Raw genomic sequence first — 17,360 nt, 5'->3', positions numbered from 1 at the left:
TAATCAGTTGCATACAGCAAACCCCAAGTCTACAGTTGCTCCCAAAGTCTACAGCCTCAGTTTTGGGATGATTTGTTGTCTATTCAGGTATTCCACAGATGCAGGGTTCATCAAGTTGATTTTGGAGATTTAATCCGCTGCTCCTGTGACTGCACGGAGAAATTTCCCTTTCTCTTCTTTGTTCGCACAGCTCCTGGGGTTCAGCTTTGGATTTGGCCCCACCTCTGTGTGTAGGTCGCCCTCTGGCATCTGTTCTTCACCCAGACAGGACAGGGTTAGAGGAGTGGCTGTTTAAGGGGCACTGGCTCACTCAGGACAGGTGGAGGGAAGGTATGGAATGCAGGGCGAGCCTGCAGTGGCAGAGGCTGGGGTGACGTTACAAAAGCCTGAGGCATGCCGTGTTTTCCCCTGGGGAAGCTGTCCCTGGATCTCGGGACCCCAGCAGTGGTGGGCTGCACAGGCTCCTGGGAGGGGAGGTGTGGATAGTGCCCTGTGCTTGCACACAGGCTTCTTGGTGGCTGCAGCAGCAGTGTTAGCGTTTCATGCCCATCTCTGGTGTCCACGCTGATAGCTGTAGCTCACGCCCTTCTCTGAAGCTCGTTTAGGTGGTGTTCTGTACCTCCTCTCCTTGCACACCCTGAAACAGTAGTCTCTTGCCTCTTAGGAGGGTCCAGACTTTTTCCAGGACTCCCTCCTGGCTAGCTGTGGCGCTCTAGCCCCCTTCAGGCTGTGTTCATGCAGCCAACGCCAGTCCTCTCCCTGAGGTCTGACCTCTGAAGCCCGAACCTCAGCTCCCAGCCCTCACCCGCCCTGGTGGGTGAGCAGACAAGCCTCTCAGGCTGGTGAGTGCTGGTTGGCACCGATCCTCTGTGCGGGAATCTCTCTGCTGTGCCCTCTGCACCCCTGTTGCTGCGCTGTCCTCTTTGGCTCTGAAGCCTTCCCCCCCACCCACCCCCCACGCCCAGCCCCTGTCTCCACCAGTGAAGGGGCTTCCTAGTGTGTAGAAACCTTTCCTCCTTCACAGCTCCCTCCCACTTGTGCAGGTCCCGTCCCTTTTCTTTTGTCTTTGTTTTTTTTCTTTTGCCCTACCCAGGTACGTGGGGATTTTCTTGCCTTTGGGAGGTCTGAAGTCTTCTGCCAGCGTCAGTAGGTGTTCTGTAGGAGTTTTTCCACATGTAGATGTATTTCTGATGTATTTGTGGGGAGGAAGTTGATCTCCACGTCTTACTTCTCTGCCATCTTGAAGGTTCTCTCCCTCCTCTTCCTTTTCTCCCGTCATCTTGTTTTCATTTATATTCAACTATTCTCCATGAAAAATATATGTTTGCTTTCATTGGGAGACTGTGATGGGCTTATGTAACACACACACAGAACACACATGAGAGGCCTTCAAGTCAGTACCTAGATTTGTGCTCTTGCTCTGTCATTTACCGTTGTGGGCTGAACTGTGTTCCCCCAAAGGTCATAAGTTAAAACTCTAACCTCAGAATGTGACTGTATTTGGACTAAGGGCCTTTAAAGAGGTGATTAAGTTAAAAGAGGCCAGTAGAGTGAGCCCTAATCCAATCTGACTGGTGTTCTTGTAAGAAGAGAAAATTTGGATACAAGGGGAGACACCAGGGGTGCATGTGCACAGAGTAAAGACCATGCGAAGACAGAGCACGAGGGCAGCAGTCTGCTGGCCAGGGAGAGACCTCAAGAGAAACCAGACCTGCTGACCTTGATCTTGGACTCCTAGCCTTTAAAACTGTGAGAAAATAAGTTCCTGTTGTTTAAGCCACCCAGTCTGTGGTATTTTCCTATGGCAACCTTAGCAAACCAATACCCTTAATATCTTTGCAGAGAGATTCAACCAATACACTTAATATCTACCTCAGAGAGATTTCCACATCTCAGAGAGATTTGGAATGTTACACATCAACTCTGAGTAACCTTTTGTTACTGAGAGTTTTTCTAAGGATAAAATATGAAATGTTGTAAAAAGATATGTATATTAATTGACTTCTGTGTAATTAGGATGGGCATGAAGAGGAACTAGATGGTTATGTATATGAACACTCATTTTTGAAGTTACTTATGAAGGTATTTGTAGTCTCATTGTCATTTTTTATATCTCTAACATTTTGAAAGCAGAGCGTTTGTATTTTCTACTGGAAATTCTGAAGTTTCAATAACTCTCGTTCAAGAAATGGGTTTGCATCTTGTCACTATATCTGAAATATTATGTTAGAAATTTGATTAGGAATTTCTTTTGCAGTTTTGTACTTGTAGCTGAGGGTTAGGATTTGAAATACAAATGAAGCATGTTTTACTCTAGTCCCTAAATTATCTCCAGTCTGTGATTAGGACCGTCAAAATGCTGCAGAATACAGCTGTAACTACCTTCTTGTTGTTTGGAAAGAGTAGAATGCATTTGGCATGTAGTCACATATATTTCTTTTTATAAACTAAGTACAAATGAGCACAGACTTAAAACACAGATTAAGAAACTCAAATCTGTTGCTGTATTGCTTATTCATTTCCACAAATACAATAGAAAGATGATAACAAGATAAATTGCAGTAGTAGAATATAAAGCTGAATTAGCCTCCTAAAAACAGCCAAACATCAGTTCTTAATTAAGAAATGTTATAGACCCTGAAATTTCAAGTGGGAAGACCAGTCAGCTGGCTACAGAGACGCTTAACAGTGTAGCATTATCTGGGTCAATTCTTGTTAGCCCGTGTCCTTACACGTAGCTTTTGAAGGCTCAGAAATTCAATCTTATCAACATCCCAGAGTTATTCTTTCCCAGAAGAGTTCATACTTTCCAATAAAGCTAAAAAGCTAAAGAGAGACTGATACAGAGTCAAGAAATGTCTGCTTAATCTTTAAATAATAAAAATAAATAAGTTAAGAGAATATCATTTTCTTTGTCTATGGTCAAGCTCCATGGAAAATCAAATTATAATAGTCATATTTATCACCACATTGTAAGATAGCACACACTTACATACTTATAAAATACTTAATGCAGCCTCTTGCCTTTGAGTAGTGCCTATGTGAGCTTGAGGGTGGGGCTGTCTGCATTACTAGGAAGAGAAAAACTATCTCTATAATGTTTAAGAAGTCTTGATTTTTAAAGATTGATCAAATACATTGTATTTAGCTAGAAAGAGCAAAGAAATTAAAAGTAAAAAATAACAGTGCATCTCTCACTTAGTATAGGAAAATACAGTATCAAGCAGAAACTAGGCATATTTACACAGACATTTTACAATGATTTCTCATAAGTATGGAAATTAATTTATAGAAAATATATTTGCATTCTAAATACTGTAGTCTAAACAGGTTAGTAATCAAATATGCCTTTAAGTTAACAAACCAATCCAGTGATACTTTTTAGATATAGTATATACATTTATAAATTGAGGTTTCTACTAGATCCTTTCAGTATTATAAAATAGTATTTGATTACTTCTCATTTGCATACTTTTGCCTGTGGATTTATATGTGTGTGGATGAGAAATTTCCTCTTCCCAACGGTCCCTGCAGTTAGGTATAGCAAAGAGATTTCTTGGAAAGTATGACATTAAGTTAGTGATGATTCCAACTCATCCATTTTGTTTCCCACAGATTAAGAATGAGGCCCAAGTAAATCTGCTACCTTCTTAAACATCCAGACCACAGTTTGAAAATAAAAGTTATATATTTCTTCTCGTTCGGTATAAATACATGGCAGCTGTTATAATGCTTAAGCTTCAACTTATTGAAGGCAGTAGCCAACTCATTAAAGATCATTTCCACTGGATAAGGAATGTGTAAGACATCAGTTTCTTTGTAATGTATTTTCACTTTCCTTTGAAGTTTCTTGTCCTGCCAAAATTTCCATTTCCTCCTGCAAGTGGATTTCAACACCTGATGTCTATTTGACCTTGTTGTGTTTGTACATTTTACCTTCCACCACCCACAGGTTCTGAGATTGACCATACACTTTCCTTGTAATTCTGACACCCTTCCATTGGGTGGCCTATTCTTACTGTCTGTCTCCACCTTTAAGCCCCCAAACAATACTCAGAATTTCTCCTCAATATGAAAGTGAAAAATCAGGAAGTAGAAATGCACAATGCACTATCATCATTGACAGTTTGGGAACTCATATCGAGGTCAGAGTGAGGGCAAAAAATGGACATCAACTTCTTTCTTCAATCACAGGAAGTCAGAGACAATGATGGATGTAGCAGCTGGAGAGAAGTAATCATGTTTTCTACATGTATTGCCTCTGCTCAGCTTTTCCTGTAGTTTGGTACATTCTGTTTTAGCTGATATGTACAGACTAGGAGTCAGACAATTCCTTTGCACCACCTGAAAGTACCCCAGTTATTTGGACATTTCATAATACTTTTCATAATTCATCTTTAAATCAGTATGCAATACTTTCTGTAATAAAATATGTTTTAAATAATGAACAGAAGCTTTTTTCTTTTTTTGGTATCTAATTCTTTTTAGGAGTCATCTCTTTTTGTTTATATTTTATTGAGTAATAATTTAAATTGAATACTCTGGGACCCAATAGGTTCCACTTAAAAAATAGTTATATCAGAATTTGTGTCAGAAAAGTAGCAGCTCATCTTACACATAATAACTGCAGAATCTTTCTTTCATGTGTTAAATATCAGAAATCCATTTTGTGAGACTGTTTTACACTGAATGGAGTAGGTACTGCTCATAAATTGGTATTGGGTTGACAGTAATCCTTATTAAAATTGCTGTGAAGTGCAAATCACCTAGTATTAAACATGAGCCCCTTACCTTTTATAAAGAGTTTAAACAAATATGATGTAACAATCATAGTTTGGTTGTTTTTAAAATAGCTATTGATCATATTGAAGGACCCACTTGTTCCTTGACTTCTGATAAGCTGGGGGTCTCCATTGCAGCTACCACTCATTCTTAGTCACTCATTTGCCTGTTGAAGTCCCCTTCTTTTGAGTGTGTTCCCTCAGCAATGTAGATTTCCATTGTAGATTTAAAAGATAAACTGCACTCAAGTTTAACTCTCAAGCACAGCCCAGTAAGAGTCACCAAATAGCAGTAAGATACCGTGACGTGAGCCTGATAACAACCAGGTGGTCCTCTTCATTTAGGTCCTGAACTTTCACTTGACTTTCCATTATCATTTCCAGTTCTTCTTTGGCTTACAGATTGTCTGACTCAATTTTTAATTCTCTAGCCCTTATTTTCCCACGGTTCTGGGGGCTAAAATTCTGAGGTCAGGGTGTCAGAGGGTTGATTTCTTCTCAGGCCTCTCCTGGGCTTGTAGGTGGGTCTCTCTTTTTGTGTCTTCTCATGGTCTTCCCTCTGTGTGTGTCTGGGTCCTAATCTTATCTTTTTATAAGGAAACTAGTCATGTTGGATTGGAGCTCACCTTTTAACTTAGTTACTTCCTTAAAGACCCCCTCTCCAAATACAGTCACATTCTGAGGTACTGGCGGTCAGGACTTCGACATATGAACGTGGGTTGGTGGGATGACATAAATCAGTCCATAATGATGGAGCTTTACAGTATTTTAATTTGCCAGAAACCAAAAATGTGTAAAGCACATGTTCGTTTGAACTTTGAAACAGCGCAGTGAGGAACCAGAGTTACAGTGAGGCCTAGTTACCTGCTTGAGGCCTCCTGTCTGGTAGAAGGCAGAACTAGAGCCTGGGCCTTCTAATTTGAACTTCTCTACCTTTTTTGCTCTATGGTACTGCAAACTGAACTTGTTAATTGTACAGATAATTATATTATAAATAATAGAACTTGATAATTGTACAGATTTTTGAATGCTTGGGTATATTAGATATGCATATTTTGGATCTTGATCTGTAAAATTCAGTCAGCTTTCTGCTGTACATTCCCCTAAGATTTATTTTTAGTAAAGAATAAACCTTATTTGCAGTACTGAGGATTTTTAGCCATTTGGTCACTGCCAGTGGAACAGATGTGGTGGGGGAGGGATAACACAGAACCGCTGGCTCTATTTCTACTTTTCTCACAGTTGTTGCAAAGTTCAGTGTCAGAACAGCCCGAACCACTTTGGCAGGCCTGGTTCACGAATCGCTAGCTCTCTCCTACCCCATCAGAAGCCCTGTCAGTGGGTTAACATTTTAGTAGTTAATCATTCTGATTGGTGAGAGTTGATTCAAGCCTGCCATGAATCTGATGACTCTTTTTTCTCTTATCTTTCCTATTAGGAGTGCCTAAATGTCTCTTATAGACCCTGGAAATCATTCTTTTGTCTTATGATTCTTTCTCCTCATATCTTATGAATGTCTTGAGTATGTGACTGTTTCAAAGCTTTCTATATCTACAAAGATACAAATGATTACTTGCATCAATTGAATATTCTACTTTTAAAAGATATGAATATGTTTAAAATGTGTAAAACAGTTATTAAAATTCAAAGGGCAAAGTTTGACAGATGATTGTGACAGATATATTAATGTCTACCTTTTTTAAAGCATCAAAATAATAAAAATATTTTCTTTTGAAAGTTGGCCGGGGATACTTTGCCCTGATCCTTTTAAAAGGAAATATGTGACCTATGACCTGGATGGAGATGTTGAACAGTATCACATAGAATTTCTGGGTGATCCCCATTCAAGATCATGGATAAATGCAACGTTTGTTGGACATTATAGTATCACATTAAAGGTAGGTACAGTAACATCAAAACTTTGTTCCTCTTGCACTTGTTTTTAATTATGGCCATTTTGTCTCAGATCCTAAAAGATATATAATTTTTTACTTTTATATTTATATAAACAAAATAGTATGTACTATTTGTTTAAACTCAAATATTTGTATTTTTAAAGCAGCTTTCAAAGGAAGTGTGGATATAAAAATAGCCACGAGGTAGTTTTAAATTTTATTTCTCTAATGGCAATATAGTATAAATCAACTGAGGACTCTCCATAATTGCCTTTTTTTTTTAAATTATTTATTTATTTATTTATGGCTGTGCTGGGTCTTAGTTTCTGTGCGAGGGCCCTCTCCAGTTGCGGCCAGTGGGGGCCACTCCTCATCGCGGTGCGCGGGCCTCTCACTATCGCGGCCTCTCTTGTTGCGGAGCACAGGCTCCAGACGCGCAGGCTCAGTAATTGTGGCTCACGGCCCTAGTTGCTCCGCAGCATGTGGGATCTTCCCAGACCAGGGCTCGAATCCGTGTCCCCCTGCATTGGCAGGCAGACCCTCAACCACTGCGCCACCAGGGACGCCCCCATAATTGCCTTTTGAAACAGTTTTACGATTCCATCATTTGGTAATTTTTTAATTCTCTTGAGAAGATTCTAAGTTATAGCCCTAGCTCACAGGGAAGATTAATTACGGAATGCAACCAGATTTTTAAAATTTCAAACAGTATTTCATTATACTAACTCCTTCAGTATTTTTTGATTCTTTTTAAACTTTAAATCACACACTACAATTAGTGAACAGACAATTCTCAAGTTGATGAGAGTAAGTGAATTGGACCTGTTTTCATGGGTTTGGTTTAATTGTTATAAATTAATTCAATTATCTGTATCTGTATTCTAATATTGAAACTTTTCATCTGCAAACCATACTTTCATTAGAAATCTGATTAAAAAGTAGATGTCAGAAATGTGAATGCCTTTGACTCAATTTGGATGGTTCCTGTTTTAGAGTGAGAAGTATGTATATATTCAAATATACATATACATGTATGTACATTTAAGGCATGCCATTTAATCCACAGTATAAGTAAATCTGTGGAAATCTGAGCTACTTGCAGATGGACTTCTACTATTTCTCTGGCATAAACAGTACCTTTGTTCCATTCAGCTTGAAAGCAGCTGGAAGGGAAGGCTGTTTCAGTAGAAATATTTAAGTATGGAATAACATCACATACATTCATTTCATGGTAGTTGTGAGCCAGTCATTTTAGTATGAGGCATCTTCTCTGCTCGGACATTTCGGATGTGTCCCTGGGCACTTCTGCTGACAACCACAGAAGATAAGAAGGAGTGTTCTCCCTTATGTGCCCCTCCCCTTTTCTAAAAGATAGGGAAACCTAGCTTCTCATGAGGCAGAAATTAGAATCTTAAATATTTGACAGTGTGATAAAGAGCAGGGCATTCTTAAGAAATTGTATTTAAACGTACATAAAAAATCAAAGTGTATTTTTAAGTTGTCTGAAGTAATGTTACTCTCAGGATTTGAGTTCTGTCAGGATAAATTTGAATAGTCTGATTCCAGTGAGCATACCATTAATCCCTGGGACAAGGAAAAAATCTGATGCAAAACAAAACTAAACTCAAGAATCGGGAGCCATAAGGTTTTAACCTTCTGAAAGCATTAAAACAAACAGAAATTCTTGCAAAGACCAGGAATTCAGGACTGCTTAAATTAAATAGGCTCCTAAAGCAAGAATGAGAACAGAAAAAAATAAAGCATTTGTTTCACCTCTTCTGTCCCCTACTCCCCCAGCTGGCTGGGTGCTCTGGGTGGATAACTCGCTGGGTGACCACAGGCTCTGGGACAGGCTCTCTCCTCTACTGTCATTCATGGTGTCTACCTACAGGCTCGTGTCTCTTACTCTCTTCTTGTTTGTATCTTTTTCTTCACTTCATCTCTTGGAGCTAATATAATAGGGATGCCTTCTTCTGTGGGTCTCTTCATTCAAGGCTGAAATTTTAGTTCCCCTTTACCTCAGATTCAGCTGGCACATGCCGGCTGCCCTGCTATGCTCCAATTCCCTACTCCTGGCTATCTAAGAATCTCCACTTGCCAGGAAGGAAACTCACAGATGATTAAAAAGTAGACACAAAATGATAGGCATATACAGCTCTCACTGTTTAAGCTGACTGTATCTTACTTCATATATTATTTCAACATTACTTTCTCCTAATTTGTGTAAGCTTAGTTTAACAAATGATTAAATAATATTTCAGAGTTTTCACTGACTGTGGACTATATTTTGCAGTGTGTGTTTTAGTGTGGGAGAGAAATAAGCTCTTCTAGAAAGACATTATATGCATTTATGAAAAAATAAAATATTTTTTAGTTTTAGATTCTGAAAATGTTAAGTCTTTTAGTTCATGTTTGTCTAGTTTTTTTTCTTTATTTTTTTTAGTAGTCACTGAAAAATTGGTATGTTTATGGGACCAGTGACTTATTAATTTTCTTGTTGACAGCACAACAGAGCTCTGTCACTGTGGATGAATATGTATATGAATATACAGGTGATAAGCTTTTCCCCAGTAAATAAAGTTACTCATCAATAAATTGGGATATAGTTCAGAAAAAAGTTGAAGGCAATATTTAGATTTTGTATTTGTAATTTATATTAGTTTACTCATACATTTTATTTTTTCATTTACTATAAAATCAGTAGTATAAAGATAGCTGAAATTCCCTTCCCCTTTTAAAGAAACCTTGATTCTCTTATGGTATATATTCAAAATACATGTCACTCTGGTAATTACTTAGAGAAAATAGACGTGAACATGTGCTAGATAGCTATTTAAGAGTTGATGCATGGAGTACAGTTCTTTCCCCAGTTAGCACAAATGTTGTTTCTTTTATATTTAGTAGGTACATGTCTGCAGAATCCATTATTTGCAAGTTTATTTTTTTGCTTGATAGACTACATGACTTAGTTTAGTATTTCTTAAGCCTGGCTTTGCATTAGAAGGCTTTATAAAGCAGTGACAGCAACCAAAACACAGCAATGCCTGGGCTGTACTCTACTGGATCAATTAAATCAGAAGCTCTTGGAGTAGGGCCAGGCCTCAGCATTTCTAAGTCCCTTAAATGAATCTGTGTGTATCCCAGAGAGAGAGAACCACTGACTAAGTTTTCTCAACTTGAGGCGTCAGACTTTTGTTGGTTTATCTCTACTAGTGCAGTAATGTAACTGTGGTCATGGCTCACTTTCACAACGCCTTTCTCCTACTTCCTTTGTTAGTCTTTCACTCTGGTTTGCCTGGAGATGATGTTGACTGCCATAGGTTCACATGTCTAACCCAGAAGTAAGAGTTTCCCTGAACACAGCTTTAAAGTCAATCTTGTCATTCAACATTATACATAATTTATAGATATTGCTGATAAAGCTGATGTATAACTTAAATGTAATATGTATAGCATGTTTTAGTTGATCATCTATCTTATAAGTTATATAGAGTCGTTATAATTTTTATTGGACATAAATTATGTACTCCAACCAGTGATCGCTTGGCCTACGATTTTCTAGTTCTTTATACTGCCAAGAAAATGTAAGAAGTTCACCCCTGATGCTAGGAGACTCCTGTGGTAAAATTTAGGGTTTTTTTGGTCCGTGATGTGAGTGGATTTTTTTGTCTATGTATTTTAACAGTCTGCTCACTACTGTATGGAGGATATACCTGTAGATGTGTAAGCATTTCTTTGGGTACCAGGTGTCATTTGGGTATTTACCCGTTGTATTATGGAGCTGCCTCTATTTTCCAGGGAGATGAAAAGGGAGTAATGCTGTATTGCTAAACTTGAGCTCTGCAATTCCTAGAATTCTGCTTCCTAATTGGGGTGGTCATTAATACTGTTCACCAAAATGTTGCAGGTTACTGCCTTCCTGTTATAAAGTAGAGATGCACATTTGATACTCTTGTGGTGGGGTGAGGCCAATGAGTTGTGAGTGAGTGATGAATATCTGAGCATGTGACTGTGTCCAGTGCAGCATCCTCCAGAGTTCTCTCTTTGTCTGTGGCTCTGTGACTGATAATTGAAATTTTGGCTTGCTACTCTCTCAGCCCAGATCCCTTGATCACTCTTAGCAAAGGCCCCCACTGCCTACAAATAACAGATCTGCAACATGAAGAAGATATAGGCCTCACTTTAAGCCCCTAGGATTATTCTAACAGATACACTAATGATAGTACAGAGGATGTTACAGTTCTTTGTAACCTGTATCTTTAGCAGGACCATTCCTAAAGCTTCAGTGCTCTTCAGAATACAGCCGAACGACTGAGATCACATTACTCTTAATTTTTCCAGTCTGTAAGTAGAACTAACACAACCTATAGTAATTTATCAAATAAGTTGATTTCTTTTATGTATTATGATAAACATATGATAGAAATTACCAGCGTTGATGATACATTGAATCTAAATTTGTTCCAGTAAATATCCTCCAGCAAAGGGCTCTGATTGTCAATATGCACTGCAGTGACTCCAATAACTAAACAAGCCTATAAATAGCAATCATGTAATTGAACCCCTGCTACAGGCCAAGGATTGGGTAGATCCTTTTATAATAATATAACACAATAATATATAATATGTATATATAATATAATAAATATAATATTTAAAGTCTCATAGCAACCCCATGAAGATAGGCATCATCACTATTGACATATGGAAGAAACTGTGATTCAGGCTTCATGTCTAGCCCAAGGTCAATCAGCCGCTAAGTGAAGGGGCAATGATTAGAATCAGGATGTCTAACCCCAAGGTCCAATTCTTCTCTTCTATACCTTGCCAATTTACATATACATAAGCAATAGTCTAATTTATTGTTGAATGTTTTTCCACATTGAAATGAGGAACATTTTCACCTTTTAATTCTAATATACATGTTGAATGATGGCAGTTTCTGGTAGACTTGTTTTTTATTTACTGCTTGATGTTCCCCTTTGGAGGAGGACTCGTGACCAAACAGAACTCTTGATGTTTTCAAATTACATTTGCAGTAGTCGTTTGACAAGTCGTTTGACAAGTGTCTGGATTAACATCTATTTGAGCAAGTGTTTTGCTTCTAAGATTTATTAGGATCCAAATTCTAGGAATGTAGTCTACAATAAGGATTAGCAAATTAGCTTATAACTCTAGTATCAGGCAACATTTCACTCAGAGTAATGAAGTGAAACTGGATACAAATCTATTGAGCCAGTTCTCAGTGGAAAATCACATTTGCCAAAAAAAAAGTGTACATATGTATATATGTGTGTGTTTTTGTACCATGTTCCTGCTGGCAAATAATCTGTATAGCTACCAACCTCTCAGTAAATTTTTATCATACCAATTCCATATTTGGTATAAAATTTGCTATAATTTTGGTATTATTGGATTGAGATTTTTTTGTTTGGATGGTTGTTTTCTAAGCATCCTTTAGTTTTGGCCTGGAGAAAGTTTAAGGGAATTAGAACATGTTTTTATAACTGTGAACTATTTGTGGATAATCTGCCAAGAAAACTTCTATAGTCATGTATTAGGAAAAGAGTGAAGTTGTCATAGTGATTTAAAAAGGCAGGCTCTGGGCTTCCCTGGTGGCGCAGTGGTTGAGAATCTGCCTGCTAATGCAGGGGACACGGGTTCAAGCCCTGGTCTGGGAAGATCCCACGTGCCGCAGAGCAACTGGGCCCATGAGCCACAACTACTGAGCCTGCGCGTCTGGAGCCTGTGCTCCGCAACAAGAGAGGCCATGATAGTGAGAGGCCCGCGCACCGCGATGAAGAGTGGCCCCCGCTTGCCACAACTAGAGAAAGCCCTCGCACAGAAACGAAGACTCAACACAGCTAAAAATAAATAAATAAATAAATTAATTAATTAATTAATTAATTTAAAAAAAAAAAAAAAGGCAGGCTCTAGAGCCAGGTTCTTTGGGTTTGAAGGTTGGCTGTGCTACTTACTAGACATTTGACCTGAGGGAAGTCACTTACCCGTTACAAATCCCACACACCTCATCTTAAAATGGAGGTTATGATAGTATATGCCTCATAGAGTTGTTACAGGTTTAACTGAGATTATACATGTAAAGCACTTAACACAGTGCTTGTCATACAGTAGGCTCTTAATAATAATCGTAATAGTTCATACTGTCATTGGAAGTACAGGAGAAATATATAGTTACATTACTTATTTCCTCTTCCTAGAAACCCACATCTACAGGAGAGAGTACCAAAAAAAAAAAACAAGAACAAAAAAACCAATAACAATCAGGTGGATAATAATATATTTTCTTTTGACTTAAGATTATATGTGAAAAATGACATGATTTTATTGTTTTTTTTATCAGCCAATACGTTGCTCCCAGAAATTGAGCGGCCATTGCTGCCGTGCTTTTCTAGTTTAGTGTAAGCAGAAGTGCTAAGACCTTTTGAAAGTAGGAGATAGGTTAGAGCCTTCTTAATCTGACTCCTTGGTGAATGAATATTCCCTAATATCAGCAATGCCTCAAGATACTTTAAGTTTCTTTGATGGAATTTGGAAAAGACTAGGAAATATTATCTTTCAAGTTCTTTGCAACTGAATAAAACCAGTTTTCTTCCGTATCTGTCTTCTGTCTTTTCGATTTACTTACATTTGTATATGCTGACTTTGCTGCTCCAAATAAATTCTTGAATTTACCTCTGTCATCTCTCGACTTAATCTCTTATGAATTTAGATATCTGAACTTGTATTGAAGTTAAAAGTCCAAAAATCCAAATAATATGACCAACTTTACTCAGCTGATAAAGGAAGGAACAGGTGGCTACCTTTCCCATCATCAAAAGCATGAAAAATGTATTAAGCCAGCTAGATTTCTCATATTGACTCCTCAGTGGAACAACAATAATCTTTCCTAGAAACATTTAGCCTTATATAGCCTTCTCAACTTTCTAGAAGTGCTTATTTTCTGTTAAAGAAACCAGAGTCAGATCATTGTCTTTAAGCCAAAATACAAGGCTCACTAAATTGCCTTCAGGGTCATATCCCTTATGAGTAAGGCTTTCTTATATAATGAGTCTTCTATGTTGAGGTTCTTAAATTAGTAAACAGTTGCAGAGTAACTTTCTGGTACATTCTTCCATTAGGGAATGATGAAGTCCAAAACTCAGAGCCATATAACTGAAAGTCTACAATTGATATATTAACTGTTCTTTTCTTTAATTTCTCTACTTTTAAAAAAATTTCTTTTAACCAATTACCAGGAACAGTCTGTGATTCAGGCAGAACCCTAAACAATGCAGATTGAACTGACTTTGAAAATAAATTCCAGAATTACCACTTCCTCACCATTTTGTTCAGCTCACAGGATATGAACTGATTGTGTCACATATTTAACCATCCTCTTCTCCTGGCTCTCCCACCTGCTTGTATGATTCTATTTTTAAACAGAATCCGAGCATCTGTCTGTAATAAATACGACATTTGTTTTCCCATAAACACATATTCCCTAAAAAACAAGCAAATGTGGAGTAGAAAATAGCAGCCAAGTATGTTAACTGTCATTTAGGCTCAGGTCTTGATATCCATTCATACCGTTATTTAAAATCCTTTAAGCCAATCCTGACTTTTTTAAGGCTCAGAGCAAATGAGCACATGGCTGATTTAAACCCATCTCCCACTTCTATTTAACATCCCCAGGTGGAGCAGGCAGCCTGGCTAGAGCTGTGGGAGACAGCAGCCCTGGAGATAAGCACGGGCCTTAAAAATTATCTACTGACCCAGTGCTCACTTGCTTCCTGTGCTTTATTTCATCAATATATTACTAATACTTTTACAGAACAATGAAATAATTTCTTGTTGCAGACTTAATGATATATTCAGTTTTGCAAAATAAAAATTCTACAGCTTGAAAGCAAAATATGTAAAATACTTTAAACTGTACACAATAAATAAAATTAAGGTTTTTTATTTTTTTAATTGTGCTAAAATATATGTAACATAAAATTTACCATTTTAACCGTATATCCAGTAGTGATTTAAGTTTTTAACGGCTGATTAATAATCCTAGAAAAAATTTTCCTAAGCAATGTAACTATGACCTAATAGAGAAAATGCCAGATGGTAGTTTCCTATCATTTTCAACACAATTTACTTCTTATGATAATGACCTACAAGCTCTTCATAACACCATCTTGGAGATTTGTGCAACAGAATGCCTTTTAGTGAAATATCATTTTATAGTCATTGAGCCTGTGAATTCTGGAGCCAGTTTGCCTGTGTATGAATCCCAGCTCTATCACTTACTGGCTGTATGAACTTGGGCAATGTCTAAACTCAGTGCCTCAGTTTCTTTATGTGTAAAATGAGGATAATAATAGTACCTACCTTGTAAGCTTGTTGGGAAGTAAAAAAAGTTGTTTGTAAAGTGCTTCAGACTGTGGCTGACACTTAGTACTATATAAGCATTGGCTAAGTTAGTAAATAAAAATAACAATGGACTCTTTAATAGTAGAATTCCTTTGGACATAAAGTACACAGTCAACTCCTCCCTATTATAGGTAGAGTTTCTGTCTCATTTTCTTGGACTACAGAGACTAAATGATAAATGTTTATATTCTGATCATTTATGACATTGATAACCAACATTTAAAAATGCTTTACATTTTATAAAGTACCTCTTACATATGCTATCTCATGTGATCTTCATTTATTGTTAAGGAAGTTAGGGCTCAGGTTAAGTGACTTGCCTGAGGTCACATAGCAGCAGAACTGGGACTGAAGCCCAGGTCTTCTGACTGCAAGCTCCAGGCTTTTACATTATATGTCAGCCTGCTTGAGGCTTACATTGGACCATCTGTTTCTAATCTTCATAAGCATACCAAATTCATAATAAGCTCTCATCTATAAACTGGAAAATCACAAAGCCCTTCTTATTGGTCTCCTGTTGTTAATTCAGTCAGCTTGATTAATTAACTTAACCTTTGACCAGGGCTTTTCAAAGTTGGACAAAGACGTGAAAGCTCTCTCCACGTTTAGTGCATTGATTCTCAGCCATAGATTTTGGGCCTCTTCGTGGCTGTCATTAAAACCTAGTATTTATTATTTCATTCCCTTGTAATTCTCTTAGAAGTAATTGGTTATTATTAACGTTAGTATCCTGATGCCAGGGTTTGTTTTGTTTTTTTGTTTTACACTGTTTTTGGTTCCCAAACTTGCTCATCATCACGTTCTCCCACAGAGCTCTTTAAAAATATATATTCCTGAACCTGCATACTGGGGAGTGTTCTGAGAATCTCTACAGTTCCTCAGTGAATCTCAAGAACCACTGTATAGCAGATTTTCTCACCATAATACCTATTTTCTGGTTTACTAGAATTAGCTAAAAAAGAGATATATGAAACATACATTATTTTACTATGTTTACTTTGTGAAATTTATGAATGTATTTATGAGTTTGTGGTGCTAAAGAAGCCACGCAAATCTTTAGCAAAATTGTGATGTTAGATTCCCCTGTCCCTTTAATTAGTGTCTCTCTTTGGTGGTGACTGATTGTCTCCCTGCTGTGATATCTGGAGCCCTCTTTCTTTCTCTCCTCTCAAAATCTGGTTTCAGGTCCACACACTAAATGACAAATGTATTGGTTGTATAAAAATTGTTTTCTAAATGATGTCAGTCGAGATAACAGACCAGCCTAAAATGTTAGACTAGGGCTTCTTTAAAATCAACATGCAGTGGTTGTTTATCCATCTTGGTAGGAAAACACCTTAGATATTCAAAATACTTAGAAAACATATGTTAAAGTCTAGGTTAATAAAGAGCTTATCTAGTAGCCTGTGATTTTTCTGATTTGTCCATTGGGGCTGTTTTACCTAAAGCTGCTTGGCTTCCTTCCCCTTCCCCACATCAAGGTTCAGGGCATGCTCAGGCCCTGGCATTGGTAATTCCCAGTGTTTCAAGCCAAGTAATGGAGTCACACTGTAAAGATTTGACTCTCACATTTTCTTATTCTTTATTTTCTGCCTAATTTCTCTCCTAGTACTCATTGCATTCTTGGTATTATCTTTCAACTTGATGTAAAGGATCAGACTAAACAGAGCTAGAACTTTTTTGGGGGGTGGGGAGGTCAACTTAACTGGTTCACACTTTCTAGTGGTATAGGAAGCGGGGGACCTAAGTTATTTTGATCTTAAAATCCTGCTGAGTTAGAGTAAGCAAATTCCTATTTATGATTTCGAAAGCATTATTGCTTCAGCTGTTCAATAATTTGAGCTGTCTAAATAATCCAGAACCTGTGTTAAAGACAGCAGGTGAGAAGGGAGACAGGTGTTAGGAAGCCCAGGCGTGTGTCGTGCACAGGGGTGGCTGTGACTATCTTCTAGTTGGCATCAAAGGAATGGGAATGTTCTTACTGTCGAGATTACTGGTTGCTTTTGCAGAAATCCAATTTAAGGAAGACAGGATAGCCTTGTTATTAACTTTCTATTGGATTGCTTTAAGTGAAAACGATAGCTTTGGCCCGATAGTAAATATTTAGAAGGGTGTGTCATGGGTAGAGCCAGCGAGGTGCACTGGAAGCTTGAATGTATAAATAGCAGCGGTCAACACGAATCCCCAGGCAGAGGACTTTATAATAGGTGGCGGTGTTGATCCTCAAACATTTAGGAGAGATGCATTACGAAGGAAAATT

The 17,360-nt window shown here is 37.8% G+C and overlaps 1 protein-coding gene across 4 annotated transcripts in view; it reads left to right on the top strand.

The window, feature by feature from the left end:
* ZCWPW2 (zinc finger CW-type and PWWP domain containing 2) overlaps positions 1–17,360 on the top strand; it is a 140,308-nt gene that overhangs the window by 69,057 nt on the left and 53,891 nt on the right. For all 4 annotated transcript variants that reach the window (XM_082348726.1, XM_082348725.1, XM_082348727.1 and 1 more), the window contains one exon: positions 6,520–6,679. In XM_082348726.1, the coding sequence (XP_082204852.1) occupies positions 6,520–6,679 (160 nt within the window). The remainder of the gene's footprint in view (positions 1–6,519; positions 6,680–17,360) is intronic.

The sequence above is a fragment of the Balaenoptera borealis genome, assembly GCF_965194805.1.
Source record: "Balaenoptera borealis genome assembly, chromosome: 12".
NCBI lineage: Eukaryota > Metazoa > Chordata > Mammalia > Artiodactyla > Balaenopteridae > Balaenoptera > Balaenoptera borealis.
The sequence above is the reverse complement of the archived record's forward strand: the minus strand, read 5'-3'. Positions and strand labels throughout refer to the sequence as shown.